The sequence below is a fragment of the Seriola lalandi genome, unplaced genomic scaffold (genome assembly GCF_002814215.2).
Source record: "Seriola lalandi dorsalis isolate HSWRI2012SDOR001 ecotype SW California unplaced genomic scaffold, Sedor1 jcf7180002054695, whole genome shotgun sequence".
NCBI classification, from domain to species: domain Eukaryota; kingdom Metazoa; phylum Chordata; class Actinopteri; order Carangiformes; family Carangidae; genus Seriola; species Seriola lalandi.
In genome coordinates, this window is record NW_019525248.1 from 612,486 (window position 1) to 631,301 (window position 18,816).

The following is an 18,816-nucleotide window of genomic DNA, read 5'->3' on the forward strand; positions in this document are numbered from 1 at the left end:
TTGCCCATTATCCACACTTTATTAAAGCAGAGCTGGCTGCAGCCAGCCAAGCAGCTTCCACTTCTCTTCACTAGTTGTCCGTCAGCCTTTATGGATTCTCTTTAAATCTCTTTCACAACAACTGATCCCACTACTGATATATGTTTTGGAATGTTTATTGGGGTTAAATACAGAATACATCCTTGTCCCAAGAGTTCCACCTTTAACCCATGACTTTTTACAGAAGTGGGGGGAGTAACCTGACTCCCCGGGGGGGTTTACTCCGTATCAACAACATGGGAAGATTGTGTGGGATGTGTGATTAGCTGGACTTTCTCTAGAGCAAACACACAATAAGACACAGCCATATAAACAGCTGGCCTGCTCTGGCTTTATTGGCAGTTTCAGTATTGTGAAGTCTCATTCTTCATTGTCACTAATATTATTGAATTTGATTGAAGGAATGTAGAAATTGACAAGGGAGTACGGACAAATCAGGACTTGCCTTTCAGTGATCTGTTCCCTTATTTAGAACAAAGAGTATCTTTAAACTTTAATAAGGCTCTGAAACTGCTTGCACTGAACACAGTGTGAGAGCAAAACATGCACAGTCAGTAACCGCAACAGTAAAATAAACAACAAAATACAGATCTGCACTTGTAGGCGAGAAACTGAGAATGTGATACTGGCAGATCCACACTCAAATACAGAGAGAAATAGGAGCACACACACATGGGCAAACATAGGCTGATAATTGATTTTCTCTTTAATCCCAAATCTGTTCAAAAAGTTACTCAGGGAAATCAGGGAAGTGATGCCTCACAAAGTTAAGGAGCACTTCAGCAGCCAATAAACCTTTATCATGAAGGGTGTTTTCATTAGATCCCTGTGGAAGACTGAACTACCAGGGAATCTCAGGGTTTGACCCGCCTCCGCAAAGTGGACCTGAGTTGAAATTGGGAAAGGGATGGTGGTTGGGGGGGTGGGGGGTTGGGTGGGCAGTAGGCTCAGTCTTTATACCTCCCTTGGGAGCTCAAAAATTTCTCTGGTTTTCCCAGGCTGGGACAAGTCTTCGTATCAGTGTATCAGAACTCTTGCAGAATCAGCATTTCTTCTCTACATATAGGCACCCATGCCATTTTGGTCAGGTTTGTCAGCTGCAGCCTGTGAGATTGGTAAGGTATTACTGATATTAAAATAGATATTTTTTTTTATTGTTCTACACAGACCTCCATGCAATTTTATATGCAGGTGTCAGTCCTAGAAATTCAATGTGGCTCCAGTTTGGACCAGCACTGGTATGTATAAAACTGCAGAACTATGGTATAAAACTATGGTCATTTTTAATAAATTTTTTTTTTCATTTTTAAAATTAAAACATGTCATTAAAACTTAAAACTATTTCCGGAAACATTTATATAGAATATTTTGTTTTGTTGCTCATTGTCTTTCAAATTGAACAGAATTTTTGTAGTTCATAGCCCAGCTACGTTCATGCACATTACAACACGTGGCATTAATTTAATTGATGTGAATATTAGAAACAATCATGACTTTTTTTCATTAATCAGGGGTCCAAACAACTAGAATAAAACATCTTCATTGTCTGCACATGTGCATTCCGCACTTAATTCTGCTTTTTTACAAGCAAATTTTCAGACCATTTAACAACTTTTTTTTTCTTTTCTTTTTTTTAAAGGACCTAGCAACAAATCCGTTTCTACACATACTTTTGCTTCTTTCCATAGAAGACAGTCGCCTGTAGTCGCAACATGTTCTGTTGTCTGTCAACAGAAACAGAAAAACATGTAAATGAGAACAGCTTTACAGGGAATTCGGCCGTATTAAAATGTGAGCACAGAGAGTAGGAGAGAGGCAAGCAGCTGGAACAACTGCAAATCGCCTACAACTTCATAATAATCATGTGATCATTTGAGAGCTGCTCCATTTCATTGTAAGTAGGAAAAAATTGCTTGACAAATGTGTCCCGCTCCTTACTTTCAGCAAAGAGCTTTTTTACTCCTAAGCTGGCTGTTTCGAGCGTTCTTAATAGAGGTTTGATAAATACAATTCCTGAATTTCTGCACAAAATGTCATTAAATCGATATAGTTTTTCTTGAAAATATCTTACACTCGTCATCCCAGATGGAGGTCTTCAGGTCTCTGCAGAGAGCATTTCTGGGAACAGAGAAAAATGTATCATGAAATAGGAATGCACCACCAGTGATATACTAAGAATCTGTGATGTCCAGTTAAAGAAAATGGACCAGATAGTGACGCATATGGCCTTGATTTTTAAGACTGTGCTTAGTTCTCTTGAAACTATTTTGTTCATAATTAGCAGGAAAAGCAAAAAAGCTACGCAGAGTTATATATGGTCGCATACCGTACACTCATCTTGAAAAATAAATAACCCATATTGTGTCTCTCATTTGCTCCAGTGAATATTTGTAGTTTACAGAGGTTATAAATCTGCAGGTGCTGTGTAGCATACCGTAAACAAACCTGTATTGTTTTGTGTTCTGTCAACCAGCCTGACTGGTTGGAGCACACTTCCTTCCTCTCAGGATATGGCGCCTGATTAGCTTATTTTTCTTCTCCCATATTTTATTTTGATTACAGGTGTGGCCATCTAATTGTATATTGCTGGATCCACCAGCAAGACATTCTGAAAATATCAACAGGTCATACTCAACACCAAGTGGTCGTGCAGGAAAGATTTGATTTATAAAGCGTCTATAATTGATATTTTTGGAATAATAATGCATCAAATGACAGAATGAAAAGAACGTGGAAGGTGTGATGAACCCACAGAGAATTATCACCTGAATCTGCAGCTCTCCTCAATTTTACAGATGAGATTATAATGAGTCTCAGCTCATTGTTTAGCTGTTTGGCTCGTAACTTTACTGTTTGTTTTTAGTTCTCTCTTACCGCTCATATTATTTTCAGCTGAAAAGCTGAAAAAGCAGACAGACAAAGTTAGCTGGTGAACATAGCGGAGTATTTAGCAGGCAGATAGCTAAAAGAAGGTGAATATTGGACTTAGGCCCAAATCACCACTAATGTTGCTGGAGTTGTAAGGTGCTAGCCATCAATTTAAACAGTGATGATATGCCAATATTTTTTTCTTTGCAGGTTTGAGCCTTATTCTAACAATCCATAAGTGTAGCCTTTACCTGCATGCCCACAGCATGTAAAGATTTTACACCAACTCAAATATTTGACTAATTTGTGAGAGAGCCACAGCAGACATGTCCCTGAGATTACATCACTCACTCTTCTTGATTTGCATTTTGGTTTGGCACTCTTGGGTGTCTACAATTACTCTCTGTTGCCGGTCATCATGTCTCAACAGTTAAATGTTGTGCTGCCACTCTTATCGTTGTGCCAAAACCACATCAAGTGTAAATCAGACTGCACAAACTAGTTGGTCAGTCATTTTGTGAAGTAGCTGCTGCCCTGAAGGCAAAACATGCACAACCCAAGAAACTGCCATTATTAAGCAGCAGCGAGGCTCTAAAAATAGACGTGTGAATAAGGAAAAACATGATAAAAAAAAATACTGCATAGAGTCATAACCATGTACAGGCTTGATTTCAAGTACATGTTCCATGGGAATGAGACAAACTCTTTTTTAATATGGCCTGAAATCCGTTCGTACTTGAATACAACTTAAACTCTGGAACAGCATTAGCAAGATTCCTTGTCAGGCAATGTAAAGTGTGATGAATGTATGGTAAAAAAACAAAAAACAAAACTGACTTAAAGTATATCTTCAAATGTAAGTCGATCTTAACACAACACTCACGTGCCCGCTACAACAAAACAGTAATAGTTGTTGTTTATACAAAAAGAAGGTTTGGGACACAGGCCACCTTGGTCATGTGATGCAAAGTTTCTTACACATGTGTGTGCATGCCCACAATCCATACATACTAAAGTAAAAAAAAAAAAAAATGCATGGGGGTAAAAAAAATAAACCCTGTGACTTTTCAGAGCTATCTATGAGGTATGTTGTCTTTTTCGATGTTAGTAGGGAAACTTCACCCCGCGGTCACAGGAAGTGATACCTCTCTGAAGGTTTCCTCTGTGCTTTCATTGAGCAGATGACACGCTTGCAACAAGTACCGCGGACCACTCCACCACTTTATAATAGTGCACAAACACTAACATCCTGTACTAAAACATCTTGTTTACAGGCCCTACATAACAGAATAGAGTTGTTAGTCACTCTGTTTGATTCACTGAACGTCACTGTCATCTTCCGTGTTGACTTGTGTCCTAACAAACATTTAGATATTTATCTGCTGCAGCTGTTGTTGGTGATCACAGTCCAATTGCCAAGTAAAACAGAATGAATGAAAAAAAAACAACTTAAAAACAATGTAAGACCTGCACTGATGATGACAAAATGTTCATGTTTTAAAGTTGTGTTTTTTTACACTTTGAATAAAAAAAAAAACATTTTAACAGATTTTAAATTAGTTTCTTAAAAAAAACACTATTAGGTTTTTACAGAGAGAGGTTTTGCTCTGCAGCTTTACAACGTGTTGAAATGACTCAGTGGAATATCAACAACCCGGAAACTGTGGTTACAACGTGGCATAACTACCACAAGTACATTTGGATGACGCATGGGCATGGTTTCACTTTAATGACCGTGATGAACTACACTGAAAATAAATCAATAATGCACACATGACATTTTTGTCATATGCATCCACTGTGATGCTTTGCATTTGCAGCCATACAGTCGGTTGCTTGAAAGAACTTCATCGTCACTATCTACTACAAGGATCACACCTTTCATTATTCTGACCCTGTGACTCAATCTCATATCTCTTTCTCAGCAAGTTAACAATTACATGAGAAATGTATTGCTATGATGAGCGATGATGCAAAGTAGAAATTAGTAAAAGTCCTGCATTTAAAATCTTACCTCAGTAAATATACTATTAACAAAGTATCTAAAGCAAAAGTATGCAGATTGCCTCTTTTAAAGTTGTAGTTGGTTCTCTATTTTATGCATCTTTACGTTTCTTCTCCACTTTATTTCAGCAACAAATACTGTACTTTTTAATCCACAATTATTTGATAGTACTTTGCAGATCAATATTTTACATACAAACTTTATGAGCTCATAAAATATGGTGCACTGTTATAAATTACACTACCCTAACCATATATGAAGTACCCAAAATGAGCTATGGCTGTGGAGTCCCGAAACTGACACAATGCAGTAAGACCAGTTATTGCTTTAATTTATCAACCGGTTGGAGGTTTAAGAAAAAGTACAAAAGCTTGTTTTTTCAATTTTATGCAAATTTATACTTCTACTCCACTGTATTACTATATTACAGAGGAAAATATTGTACTTATTACAGCCCCATATTTATCTGACAGCAGCAGTTGTTACTTTGCAGATGGAGATTTTAAAAATCTATGCTGAACATATCATACAGTAAATAAAACCACCCAACATTTTATTAAAAAAAAGGAGTAAAATGACCTACTTACATGTTAATGTATCCACAAAAATAATACACCAGTATAACATATAATTATGTCACACCATTTTGCTGATATACAATACTTCTGTGACTTTACTAAAGTACGTTTTAAATGCAGGACTTTGCAGAAATTTGTGGTATGGCTTCTCTTACTCATGCAAACCATCTGAATACTTCTTCCACAATTTCTGTAATATGTGGAAAATAGATCAAGTTGAAGTAAATAGGAAAACTCAAGTAAGTACAGCACTTGTTACAATTTTTACATTCCAGCACTATGAAACAACTCACATGTTATACCATTGTATGAGATGTGACAAATCCTCATCATAATAAATACTTTCTACTTACTACTCATCACACAACCATCTCATTTGTGTCGCTGATGGGGCGGATGCATCAGTGTGTAAGCTGCGTTTTACTCTAGTTACTGCTTGAGGTGGAGCTACTGTCCTCCTGTTGAGCAGTTCAGTCCTACACAGTGCAAAAGACATGGTCTCATAGACCTGGCCTGGCTACAACTGGTTCCAAAAAACATTCTTAAAACAAGTGGAAAAATCTGAGTGTGTGTGTTGCTGCAAAGGTGTTGACTTGAATTGAAAACTTGAAAATTTTTATTAGACGTGTTTTGAGAAAAAAAAAAGGGTTCAAATGATGATGATTCATAATAAAAAATAATTTTGCAGGGAACAAATGCATCATAATTTAAAAAGTGATCATATGAAATATCTCAATTAGGGAAGTAATAGTAATTGGCTGTTAAATACATCGAATGTAATAAAAAAGTAGGCTATATTTTCCTCTGAGATGAAGTGGAGTAGAAATATAAAGTTACAAAAATGTAAATGCTCAAGTAGAGTACCTCAAAATTGTGCTTAAGTACTGGAGTACATTTACTTAATTACTTTCCATCCATAGCTTTTGGGTGGTGTACATGCAGACTTCTTGATAAATGCACTGCTCTTGCTCAAAGCAGTCGACTGTTGTGACTGTGCTGATGTCAACTGAAAGTCGACGAGGATGATAATAAAGTCATGTCGCCGGAGCTGCAGAGCAGGTATGGGAAATTCAGCGATAAAGAAATGAAACTGGGGCTGTAAACCCCCCCCCCCCCCCCCCCCCCCCCTTCCTCTGAACAACAATGCTGTGTCTCTCTGACGGCGGTTCTGCGCGAACAACTCACTGGCTGAGCGAAATGCAGAGGAGGAGCTGACGTTAGTGACCCCAGAAGAAACTTCCCTGTCAGTAGAGAGTGTGATAACAACGTGAGATGCAGCTTGCAGTCTCTTAACATCAAACCCACAGCGGGACAGATCTCCTGTGGATTCCTCCTGTTTTCATGAACTTGGGCGCAATGTGGAATTTTACTTCTGTGCGTAAAAGAGATATTCGGAGACAATGGATTTGCTTACTATTAGAGAACTTGGGGAATACGCGTTAATGGAAAGTGTCACTACTTCGGAAGTGAGAGGAGAGTCAGTGCTTAGTGTGAAACAGTGAAAGGCGTCCCGGCAGGCATGAACACCACGGCGGCAACGGGGAGATTTCAACCGCTCACCATCCCAGCGATAATGTTCATTTTCGGGGTGGTGGGAAATGTCATCGCCATCGTGGTCCTGCGAATATCACGCAAAGAACAAAAGGAGACGACTTTTTACACACTTGTATGTGGCCTCGCTGTGACAGACCTCCTGGGCACCCTGCTGGCCAGCCCCGTCACCATCGCCACCTACATGAAGGGCTCCTGGCCGGGAGGCGAGCCACTGTGCCAGTACTCCGGCTTCATCCTGCTCTTCTTCTTCTTGGTCCAGCTCAGCATTGTGTTTGCAATGTCAGTGGAGAGATACTTGGCAATAAACCATGCATATTTCTATAACGAGTACGTCAACCAGAGACTCGCTGCGCTCACTCTCTTGGTCATTTACATTTCCAACATCGTGTTTTGCGCGCTGCCCAGCCTGGGGCTCGGCCAGGTGAAGCGGCAGAACCCGGGGACGTGGTGTTTCATAGACTGGCAGGACAACCACACATCAGTCGCCGCTTTTAACTTGATGTACGCAGGTGTGAACTCAGTCATCGTGCTGGCCACTGTGATATGCAACGTGATGGTGTGTGGGGCACTAATCCTGATGCACAAGAGGTTCATCCGCCGCACGTCTTTGGGCACAGACCAGCGGCGCATCGCGGAGCTCCGGCGCAGACGGAATTTCGGGCGATTAGCTGGAGCAGAGATCCAGATGGTGATCCTGCTTATAGCCACCTCCGCTGTGGTTCTCATCTGCTCCATACCTTTAGTGGTAAGTGCTGGAAAAACTGAGCAAGTCGCGCTTTACACCCTCGGTGTGCGCAAAAGATTGTTTGGGCGTTGGAAAGTCACTAATTTCAAATAAAAAAAAGTCACCGTGAGAAATAAAATGCATTAGAATAAACAAAACTCATGCAAAAACTATGAAACGGAACCCACTCAAAATTCATATAAAAAGATTTTGCGCCTTTTTAATAGAAAAAACACCAAAATAACTTAAATCTGATGAATTAAATAATAACAAACAAAGTGGCAGGAGGTGGTTAATAATAGGCCCACGGATGTGAAACCTGAACTTTGTGTTCCTTTGTGGTCTGTAACTCATTTCTGAGGTGTGAACATCAGGGTTCACGCTCCCTTTAGTTTCAGATGCTCACACAGACAGTGCGGATATATGGTTTTGATTATATCGTTATAGGAAATGGTGTGGCCAAAAGTAGTTCAGCATAAAGTCTCGTATGTTGTTTGCAAACATCTCCAAGACACTTTGCGCTTTCATCACTAGACTTCAGTTCAGCCTGAGCAGGCGCGAAGGCTCAGTGGATCCTGTGAGATCTGGCAGTGCAGACTGATGTGCAGGATTTCCAGCATCTGGGGGACAAAGTCAGTGATAGATAAGATAGATTCACACTGGTTCTGTCTTAAAACTACAGTCAGGTGTCTGTATGTCAGTTTGCAGTTATTTTTGCTGGCTGTGCTCATTCCTCCTGATCAAAGCTCCCTGCCCAACATGGCTCCAGTGGAAGAGATGAGGCACAAAATGCACAGTCCCAGTTCTGTGCATAAATACAGTGTGACAAAACAAATGAGTAACATCCAACCTTCCTGTTTTTTTTAGTGCAAAATACCCTCTTTGTGTTACTGTCCCTCCACTGAAGATCAGCACAAAGAAGGAATTGTGCACTAAAGAGATTAACTTTGGAAGATAAGCACTTAATGTTGTTTAAGTCTGACTGTTAAAGCTTCATATTCACTTCAGATAAACTTTGGAATCATTTTTGCACAAAAAAAACAAATACTTTTCATACAGGAGACAGGCATCTCTTAATGGCCAGTATGAGAGGAGGAACGATTACAGCCAGCAAAATGTCAACTTATACTTAATGTTAGTTAAACATCAAAGCTTTTGTGCCTCTTGCTGTCAAATGATGATTATGAGTTTCTGGGGAAATCCAATGGCCAATATGATGAATGACAGTGAGAACTCTTGTTTTTATTGGCCTCTTGCCATCTGCCATGGTTGCACAGAAGTTACATCAGGCCAAATGTCTATTTAGATTTGGCCTTCTCATGCCAACTTCGTAGGAATATGTAGAACAAATAAATATTTTTCTCTCTGAAAATGAAGTGCAGGCAGGTTTGGGCTTGCTCAAATTGTTTCTGCCTTTGAAATGTTGTTCCATGTTCCTTTATGTGACAACCAGACATTTGTGGAGGCTCATTAAGTTTCTAAATGTATCCATTGTTTCTCTCCTGTGCTGTCAGTTGAGGATCTTTGTGAACCAGCTGTACAGAAACCAGATAGAAGAGCCTTTCGGACTGAATAAAGACCTGCTGGCCATTCGCATGGCCTCCGTCAACCCCATCTTAGACCCTTGGATCTACATCCTGCTCAGAAAGACAGTGGTCCTCAAGCTAATGGAGAAAATCAAGTGTCTGTTCTGCAAGATGGGCGGGCGGGGACGAAGGGACGGTGGCCAGTTCCGCTGTGCCGACGGCCACCTCTCCTCTTCCATCGTCTCCCGGGATTCTCCGTCACTGGTGTCACGAGAGCTGCGGGAAATGGTGAGCACCTCGCAGACCTTCCTGTACCCGTCTGAGGAAAGCACAGGGAGGCTGGGGTCATTTAAAGCAGGGGCACAGGCCGGCTCCAGTCCAACAACCACACAAACATTACAGGGCCCCCAGGAGGTTGAGGGGCCTCACAGGGGACTTTCACAGAGTGATTTAGAGGACACACTGCTGGGCGGGCCACTGGCAGAGCTTCCAATGTGCCCCAAGGACCCGGCTCTACATGTGACCTTCACAGACGAGACTGCAAACATACAGGAGAAATGCATATAACTGTCAGCGTGAGCCTCACAAGCATTCAATGCTGTAAGAGGACTGTCTCAGGACAGAAGACATGAACTAATGAGAGCACTGCAGAGACGTGACAATAAAGGAAAAGCTTCTCAAGACTTAATAATCCAGATCAATCAATCTGTAGATATCATAAAATGACATTTGACAGATGTATTACTGATTTTAACACCCATTATCAATGTATTACTCCTCAGTGATAGCGCACCACAAACACCAGGTCACTAAATACACTTCAGCACAGTCACAACAGCTGTATCAACAAAACCACAGAGAACAATGTGACATTGTAGAGGAGCTCTTTTGTTGCACTTTCCGAATCCTGAAACCACTGCGAGGCTGTTAATGCTGTTTGTTTTGTAGCATTTTGACAACCTGCACAATGACTGTAAAGAATCAACGTTAAAATGTGAACAGTGTTCCATGATGTTAATTTATTCTAAGTATGAAATTATACGTTATTGTCTTCTCTGTGAGAAGGTCCAGACAGTTTCATTTTAAATTGGTACAAGATGAATATGGTCATAGTTTTTTTTTTTTTTTTTTTTGGGTACATAGAAAACATTTGCAAACAATTTAGTGTTACTGGTTGACAGAGCAGCTCGAACACCAAAGCTACAATTGTACCATCCCCTGTACTCGTAACAAAAGGCAGCTATAACTGGGGCTTTTTCATAGCTCAGACACTGGAGGACGTTAGGAAGCCTCCTTTAAGTAATGTCTTCATATAAAATTCTTAATTTACTTAGTTCAGCCCATTTCCTTAATGGGGATTAATCCAACTTCATCTTATTTTACCTTGATGTAAAGTGCAATGGCTCTCATCTAATCAGCCTTTATTGGGTAGTTAAGACAGGGAATGGAAATTGAATCGATCTTTTTGGGTTTTGCCTTTTCTTGAAATGGATTTCCTGGTTGACCCCAGCACTAATGCTATTGTTTCTATCAAGAGTGATTATAAATATTGAAACATGTTCAGATTTCAATAATTTGTTTTTTTGTGTTTCTTTTTTTTTTTATAGCAACATCAACATCAAATTTATCACAAAATGTTGACTCTCTTGTGAACAACTAATGTTGTACCAAAAACATCAATTAACGAAAATAAAAGTTGCCAAATATTCACATAAATTAAGAATTTTCGTCACTATTATTTTTTTTTTTAAGAAAAAGTTAATCACAAGGTTTAGTATAAAAGTGATGAGTGTATTGCAAACTCTGTGTTGGAGTATGGTATTGAGCTAAATATGGTGGTGAAAAGTACAATGTGCTGTAAAGTAGAAGGGAATTATCAGGCATATATTTAGAGCTGAAACAATTAGTTTTATGAATCACTCGGTGGACAGAAAACGAATCTGCGACTATTTTGATAGTTGAGTAAATATTTAAGTCGTTTTTGAGGCAAAAACGACTTAAATTCACCAGTTTCAGCCTCTTAAATGTGAGGACGTGCTGCTTTTTATCACTGTAAACTAAATATCTTTGGGTCTCGGACAAAACAAGGAAGTTGAGGACAATGGTGATGCAGGTTTGTCACTAAATCCTGACACTGATAGACAAAACAGTTAACCAATTAATCCAACAAAACAATCCTTAGTTGCAGCCCTATATACAGTGCATTCAGAAAGTATTCAGACCCTATCACTTTTTTTGCATTTTGTTATTTTGCAGCCTTATGCTAAAATAATTTCAATTCATTTTTCCCTCATCAACCATGAAAACCTGTTCCAGAGCGCTCAGCACCTCAGACTGGAAGGTTCCACCTTCCAACAGGTCAATGACCCTAAGTACACAGCCAAGACAATGCAGGAGTGGCTTAGTGGCTTAGGGACAACTCTGTGAATGTCCTGGCGTGCAATGCGTGCCCTGACTTGAACCTAATGGAACATCTCTGGAAAGACCTGAAAGTGGCTGCCCACTGACGGTCCCCATCCAGCCCGACAGAGCTTGACAGGATCAGCAGAGAAGAATGACAGAAAATCCCATATCCTGGTGTAGAAAGATTTGTCGCATCGTACCAAGAAGACTTGTTGACAAAGGTGTTTCAGCTAAGTACTGAGTAAAAGATCTGAATACCTATGTCAATGTGATATTGCAGTTTTTCCTTTTCAATAAGTTTGCAAAAAAAATCAAAAATGTTGTTTTTCGCTTTCCATTACAGGGCATTGAATGTAGATTATTGAGGGAAAAAATGAATCGAAACGCTTTGACTCCAACTCAACAAAATGTGAAAAAAGTCAAGGGGTCTGAATACTTTCTGAATGCACTGTACATCTGCACAGAAATTACACTTTGGTTAGGAAAATCAATTGGACCTGAATAAGGCATACGCGAGCAGCTGCCTCTGAATCTGCTGAAAAAGAATTATTGATCAGTGCTCCATAGAGCGACTTTGAAGATGGAAAATGAATACTGATCTCTCGAGGTTAATGGATGGCAGTTCCATCTTTATGGATCAAACACAAAAAAACCTGCTGGAAAATAATGTGCAAAGAAATGCTGCACATGTTGTCATGAAAACACTGATTAATTGAATTTAGTGTTTAATTGATTTAAACGTGGATCCAAAGAAACAGATCTTATTGAAATTCAAGCCCGTTTTTAAATAAATGCTCTATAATCATATTTTCTTGGCATGTCACTGGCAGCGCCACGCCTGCTAAGAAAACACGGGTCAACTTTCATCCCTTTCCTCTGTTTCTACAACAGTGCTGATGGCAAAAACATTTCTAACCAATAGCCAGCTCAGATGGCATGTCACCACTCACCTGCAGAAAGATCATTTCTTCACCCCTGAAGATTTCCTGGTCCAGTGTGGCCAGTGTCCAGAGCCTTCCCAGAGCAGCTAAAACCTCCCTCCGAGAAACAAAAAGCCATTAAAGAGCGCCTGACCTCAGACTGAGAAATCTGTTAAAGCTGTAGAGTCTCTCCGGAGGCAGGAAATAGTGATTGACAAAACAGTTGTGATAGGATTTTAACGGAGGGCAAATAGAAAAATTATTCTTCCTGGAAACTTGTCCCCTCTTTCCCCAACTCATCTGCTAACGCCAGTAATATACTAAAGTATATGAGACAGGCTGTTTTAGACATTTAAATTCCTGTCATGAGAAGCCTGTGGAAACAATAGGGTATTAGAAGGTGCCACTCAAAAAGAACAGTGACTTTTAGCACGGAAATGGAATAAAATAAAAAACTAAAAACAATTTTTAAAAAAAGGGAAATTCAGGAAATGATCAATATTAGATTGGTTACAGTATTTGTGCTAAGGTAGCTAGACTTGAGGTGCATTAGGATAAAAAACATTTGGTCAGATCAAAGGTCCTGGCACATTAACAGTGAATAGAAAACTCAACAAAAGAATAACAGACAGCACCTTTACAGCAACACAAACATTTAATAGATGAGATTTAATTACTCCTAATTCCTGGCTCACTAAACTTCTTAAAATGCTGATGTTATGCAGGTAAACATGTTCACCATCTAACTTTAACATGTTAGCCTGCTAGCATTTGCTAGGTGGCACAAAACACAAATTACAGATGTTGGGATTGTCATTAGTTTTGCAGGTATTTAAAGGAGCTATTCCTAAGTTTTTGCTAGTGCTATATAGCCAACACTCACATTAACAGCTGCTTAGTTACCAGTCTGGAAGAAACGTCATGAGTTCTGCATCAACCTTCATTCTTTTACTCACCAAGAGCTGTGTCCAACAGAGGGAAGCTACACCAATGTTAACTGTTGCCTCTGTCACATCTTTTCTTCCACTGAAGTTAGCATGCTAACCAGCTAGCCCCAGCACGTCTTGTCACGTCCGACAGCGATTCAAGGAGGCCTCCAATCTGCCCTCAGGGGGTGAATTGTAACCTCTTGTCTTGTAAACACAACGATGGCTGAAGCTATCGTCTAGCCACAATCATCACCACCTGCCCCAGGGAAGAGAAAACTTACAAATAGCCCCTTTAAGTTATAAACCATAGAATTGGACAAATTGGCCATTTTGACCTGGTGATGGAACTAGATGGACAGATAGAGAATCTTCAAAGTGAATTTATCCTCTGGAGGACATTAATCACTTTTACAGGGTTAGGGTTAGGGTTAGGGTTAGGGTTAGATTGCGTACATTTTACAACAATATATTTATTATGTATTTCCATCAAAACCACATGTGGGCCTCATGGTGGCACTAGATGAATAGTGAAGGATCACCAAGGTCAGTAGGATTCATCGTCTGGGAACCCTGAATGTCTGTACCAAATTTTGCGCCAATCCATCGAATAGATGTTATTTCATAAGTTAAGTGAAAAAATGCACCAAAGTCATGCTGTCACTCTGTCTGTACCAGAGTTCATGGGAATCCATCTAATAGTTGGCAGGATATTTCATTAAAAGCAATGCCAACCTCCTGGTGGTGCTGGAGTAAACATCAAATTACCTCTCTCCCAAATTTCATGGACATCTATCCAAAAGCTGATGAGATATTTCAAACATGAAATAACTCCACTGATGAGTTAGAACAAGCCAGGACAGAGGATAGACCTGATATTGTGAGATAAAATGTTAAGAGGATTTATTAGGAACCAACATTAGGAACTGATAATGGTGTATGTTCTGTGGCCATACATACAAGCAGCTGTAAAGTAGATGGAGAAGGTTTGACTGACTGACTGACTGACTGACTTGCAGTTGGACCATCCAGATACATGTGTATTGACACTAAAATCACTTGGCACACCCTGATTATACACAGGTGACCTCCATTTACTTTATTATGCAACTTCCAAAAACAACTGCACCAGCAATGATTTGGGTGTGTCACAGGTAAGGGCGTGACTTATGTAATCATGTTTTTTTGTTTTATATTTGTCTTTAATCTAGAACAATTTGTAGAGATTTGTACTCTTTGTCTCTGCCATTTAGACCTAATTTAATTAAAGGTAATGCTTGTTTTAATTATCGTGCAGAAACCTTGTCAGCTGCTTTTCTACACATATCCAGTTTGTCCAGTTTGCTTTACTGCAGTGCTAACTTTTTGTCATGCTAACTAACCACAGAAATACAATATGTGGTGTTTATTCAGATACAGTTTTTGGAATTATCCACCCAGAACATGGATTATCTTGGGACTTCCAGTGGCCCGTTTATAGAAACTTAATTATTTTCTATATTTACACTGCCCTGCAAAGCTGAGGAGTACCGATTGCTTGAGGAGTGATTTTGAAAATGACTCAACTATTTATTTATTTGAATCTAATTTCCCACAACGAATGTTGTCCACCACAATAATTGGCTTTAAGAGCACATAAAAACCCCGGTGCTACTGCAGCTTACCTTCACACTAATGACTTATCCCTGCATAATGATTCAATGCAGAAGTTCAAGCTTGTGGTTTTCCTCCCTACTTCAGCTTCAACGTCATATCTTCTTAGGGAGTTTCAGTGTAAAGTAGCTGCTAGTAACAAAACCCAGACTGTTTTAATAATGTTATTTTGCTATTTCTTCTCCAACATTGTGCATGTTCAAATTTATTCTCTAGATTCAATTTTATTGCTTATTATTCTAAAGACAACAAATAAGCCTTTGCTCAAAATTGGCTCTGATTTGCAAACTTGTGCAATATGCAGCACACGTGCATCTACTCTATTATGTATGTATTTGTCTTGGCCTGAAGAGCTGCATTTTGTATTAGCATTTCCTGTAATGGGCGACACGGAATGTCACAGTAACTTTCATTTTCACTTGAATGCTTTCCTTGCTCTGAAAAGTGCTATCAGCAGGGCTCTGGTGATTATATTGGAGGGACTGCCACTAAATTTTGTTCAGACACAGATGGTCCCCAGCAGATGACCTTTCCTGTAGCACCACCATATAACTGAAAGTGTTGGTTTCAACTTGAATACCTGAGCCTCACAGAGCTACCACCACAGCTGTAGACTCTCACCGTTGTTACTTAATCGCTTACACATAACAATGGTAACTGTGGTTCAATCTCGGAGAAATCTTGATAAATAACCTTGCAAGTTGATTTCTAGAAAACATACTGTGTAACTACAAGAGAACCTCGAGACTCAAATAGTTACCAAGTAAAGACAAATGCAGGAAACACAGCAAACTGTCACACATTTGATTTATCTTTATTCACTCCTTGACTATTTGTTGAGCATGTGAGCTCTTTTTAAGCAACAACCTGTTTCACAAATACATCTTATACACACAGTCACCTTGTCTTGATTTGGATTTTTGTATATAACTAAATCCTGGAGGATTTTCAGTTCTGTAATATGAATTAATCTAATGTAATACAGAAGCAAACGGCTTTGACAGAAATCTTTGATTGTGTTTCTTCATTGATGTGCAGCCTGTCACCTGTTTGTCTACAGGATAATTACCGTGTGATGGGAGTTTTTGTTTTCCTTCTTTATTTGTACGTTTTATGCAAATTAAATCTAAATTTTAAGAATAATCCTAAATGAGAAATTTAAACCCCAAATTAGGGCTGATCAATATGCAACAAAAAATCGTATTGCATTTATACTGACAAATATTGAGATTGTGATGAGTCGCGTTTTTTGTGGCAATGGTAATTTTTTGCAATTGGAGATTATGGGAGATCACGCAGAACATGATTTGTGGACTGGAGCTTTTCTTTAGCACCACAGTGCTTTATTTATAATGGCATGTTGTGACACATTTTACCTTCCTTAAATAATTGCAGCTCCTACTATTTGGATATTGCACTTGGCCATATTGCATTTTCAACAATATTTCGAGTCATTGTTTTCCTATTTGAAAACCTGTTTTCATCTTCACTAAAAGCTACAGAGATCGTCTGGTGAATGTCTGTTATTTTAGTGTCAGATTGTAGATTTATAATGTAATCCCAGAGTACATTAGCTATTAGCTAATTTGCTAAGTGTTATTGTGCGAGTTTGTAATTCTATAATAAACTTCCACATGACAAAACACAGCTAGAAGATGCTAAAGTTTGTAGCTTCACAGTATTATCTTGATGCCACTTTGCAGATTCCTCTCGGTCAGTGATGTTTACTGACTGAAATGTGACTCTCAAGCTATTTTCTTGGCTTTCTGCAACTGATTGTGACTAATTGAGGCAGAATATACTTTAAAATATCTTTAATCTTTGTGTATGCACATAAACTTTACATGCACATTTAACACAATCAACATTAAAGCAATGGAAAATTTGAAACCACAAAACACAATTGTCTTTAACTTGTTGCATACTAGTTCACTAGAATTTCTCAGTTCTCATGTTTCCTTCTGAATATTAGGTTCTAGCTTCAGACACTCACAGTGGTTTCAGATATAATCCAATTTCAGTCCTAAAAAATGGAACCCAGGATGATAAATTCCTGCTGAGACCAGTTCAAAGTCCTCTTGCTTTGACAAACTGTTCCTCGGATGGTGTGGCTGTGTCCTCTGATCCTCCTTCCCCAGTGACAACATTTTTTATATTCCCTTCAGAGTCTATGACCACCGTGGTCCTCTTCAGCTCCTCATAGCGCGTCTGTCGCTCAGCAACGGCAACGCAGGCGGCCAGCACCTCATCAGACTCAAAATCATAGTCCTGCTCCAGCTCAGGGGCATTAAGGATCTGGTTTTTGGTCTCCTCTTCTTCCCGAATCTTCTCCTTGGTTGCTAAATTCTGCTTCTTTAACCTCGATGCCCATGCCAGGTCTTCTTGCCACAGGGTGCGCTCTGATGGGCACAGGTGGATTGCAACCTGGAAAGACCTCACAGCCTGCAAGGAGAGTGCCGACATCAGCTCAGGATTCAAACACACAATCTCAGGGCTGGTGAAAATACAGGAACACTGAACTCAATCTGTCAGTAAAGAGGAGTCTATAGCCTCTGACATATTGAACAGTTAGCTCGAGCTCTTCCAGGTCTGTTTATGGGTTCATCGTAATTCTCACAGATGAACAGTAAGACACTGACATCTGTGCAGCTGAATGATCAGGTGAGCTGCATCATCAGCACATCAACAAGCAAGAAAATAATGGTCTTCATGCAGTATTGCAGGCAGATTTAATGCTTCATTAAGAAGTCATATCTTTTCGCTGACTGTACCACCATCGATTTGAAAATTATTATCCCATTGAATAGACATGCAAATGGCCTCCAATTGTTTATGGGATCTGGTATCAACCTTAAGCTGTGATGATTTGCTGACTGTGAAACTGATATAAATCCATCTGTTGCTATTTGAGGTGACTGATGAATTCAAGGGTCAGTTCTGACAGGTGCCTGAAACCTGTCAAGCATATTCAGAAGTTGAGTGGTTGAAAAATATTTAATGGGAGGTTCATGTAAATTACCAACTGGTTCTTTTTTTGTTGACTTTGCACATCTGAATCAGATTTAAGTTTAAGTTAACTGAAGAGCTAGAGACGAGAAGAGAAGCTCAGTTAATTAATTATAAGATAACACCATATATAAGATGCTGCACTACAAATAATTTATTTGCCAAGAATGCTGTGACAAATAAATAGCTGAACAATAAACACAGCTGATTGCTTCACATTGTATGAAACAAATAACAACCTTCATGACTCGGGTCGGGTTGGTGAGGGTTGATTACAGGTTGTGATTGGCATGCAGCATGATCTGCACACCCAGTTTGACAACAAATGGAGGGCTGGGGAAACTGACAGACAATATGTGGCGGTAAATGTTGATATTATGGCAGGCTGCCATTACTAACTCAATGTATGGGAAACACAGGTTGCACCTGTTCCCAGAGATACAATGAGTCACATCCAGTCCAATGCCTGCCCAAGAACAAAGTCTTGTGGCCAACCTGTGGTGAAGAAGTGATGCTGATGCATCAAATGTCAAGCATTTAATGACCACAACAAAACCAAACGCTGGTTTTTTAATCTTATTTGCCTGTCTTGGCCCCAAACAACAGCTTCAACA

The 18,816-nt window shown here is 39.5% G+C and overlaps 2 protein-coding genes across 2 annotated transcripts in view; one reads left to right on the forward strand and one right to left on the reverse strand.

Annotated features, from left to right (window-relative positions):
- The first annotated feature begins 6,734 nt into the window (after positions 1-6,734).
- Positions 6,735-11,010, forward strand: ptger4b (prostaglandin E receptor 4 (subtype EP4) b). Its single transcript, XM_023423971.2, has 2 exons — positions 6,735-7,789; positions 9,283-11,010. The coding sequence occupies exons 1-2, from the start codon at positions 7,010-7,012 to the stop codon at positions 9,859-9,861; spliced, it is 1,359 nt and encodes a 452-aa protein (XP_023279739.1). The 5' UTR covers positions 6,735-7,009; the 3' UTR covers positions 9,862-11,010.
- Positions 11,011-15,994: 4,984 nt separating this feature from the next.
- ttc33 (tetratricopeptide repeat domain 33) overlaps positions 15,995-18,816 on the reverse strand; it is a 13,828-nt gene continuing 11,006 nt past the window's right edge. The window contains exon 5 of the mRNA XM_023424007.2: positions 15,995-17,638. Within this exon, the coding sequence (XP_023279775.1) occupies positions 17,264-17,638 (375 nt within the window). The 3' untranslated portion in view covers positions 15,995-17,263. The remainder of the gene's footprint in view (positions 17,639-18,816) is intronic.

Bases quoted from the DNA above. Each gene is read 5' to 3' on its own strand.
- ptger4b (XM_023423971.2), top strand. From the start codon at position 7,010: ATGAACACCACGGCGGCAACGGGGAGATTTCAACCGCTCACCATCCCA. The intron at 7,790-9,282 runs GTAAGTGCTGGA...CTGTGCTGTCAG, and splicing joins TCTGCTCCATACCTTTAGTG to TTGAGGATCTTTGTGAACCA.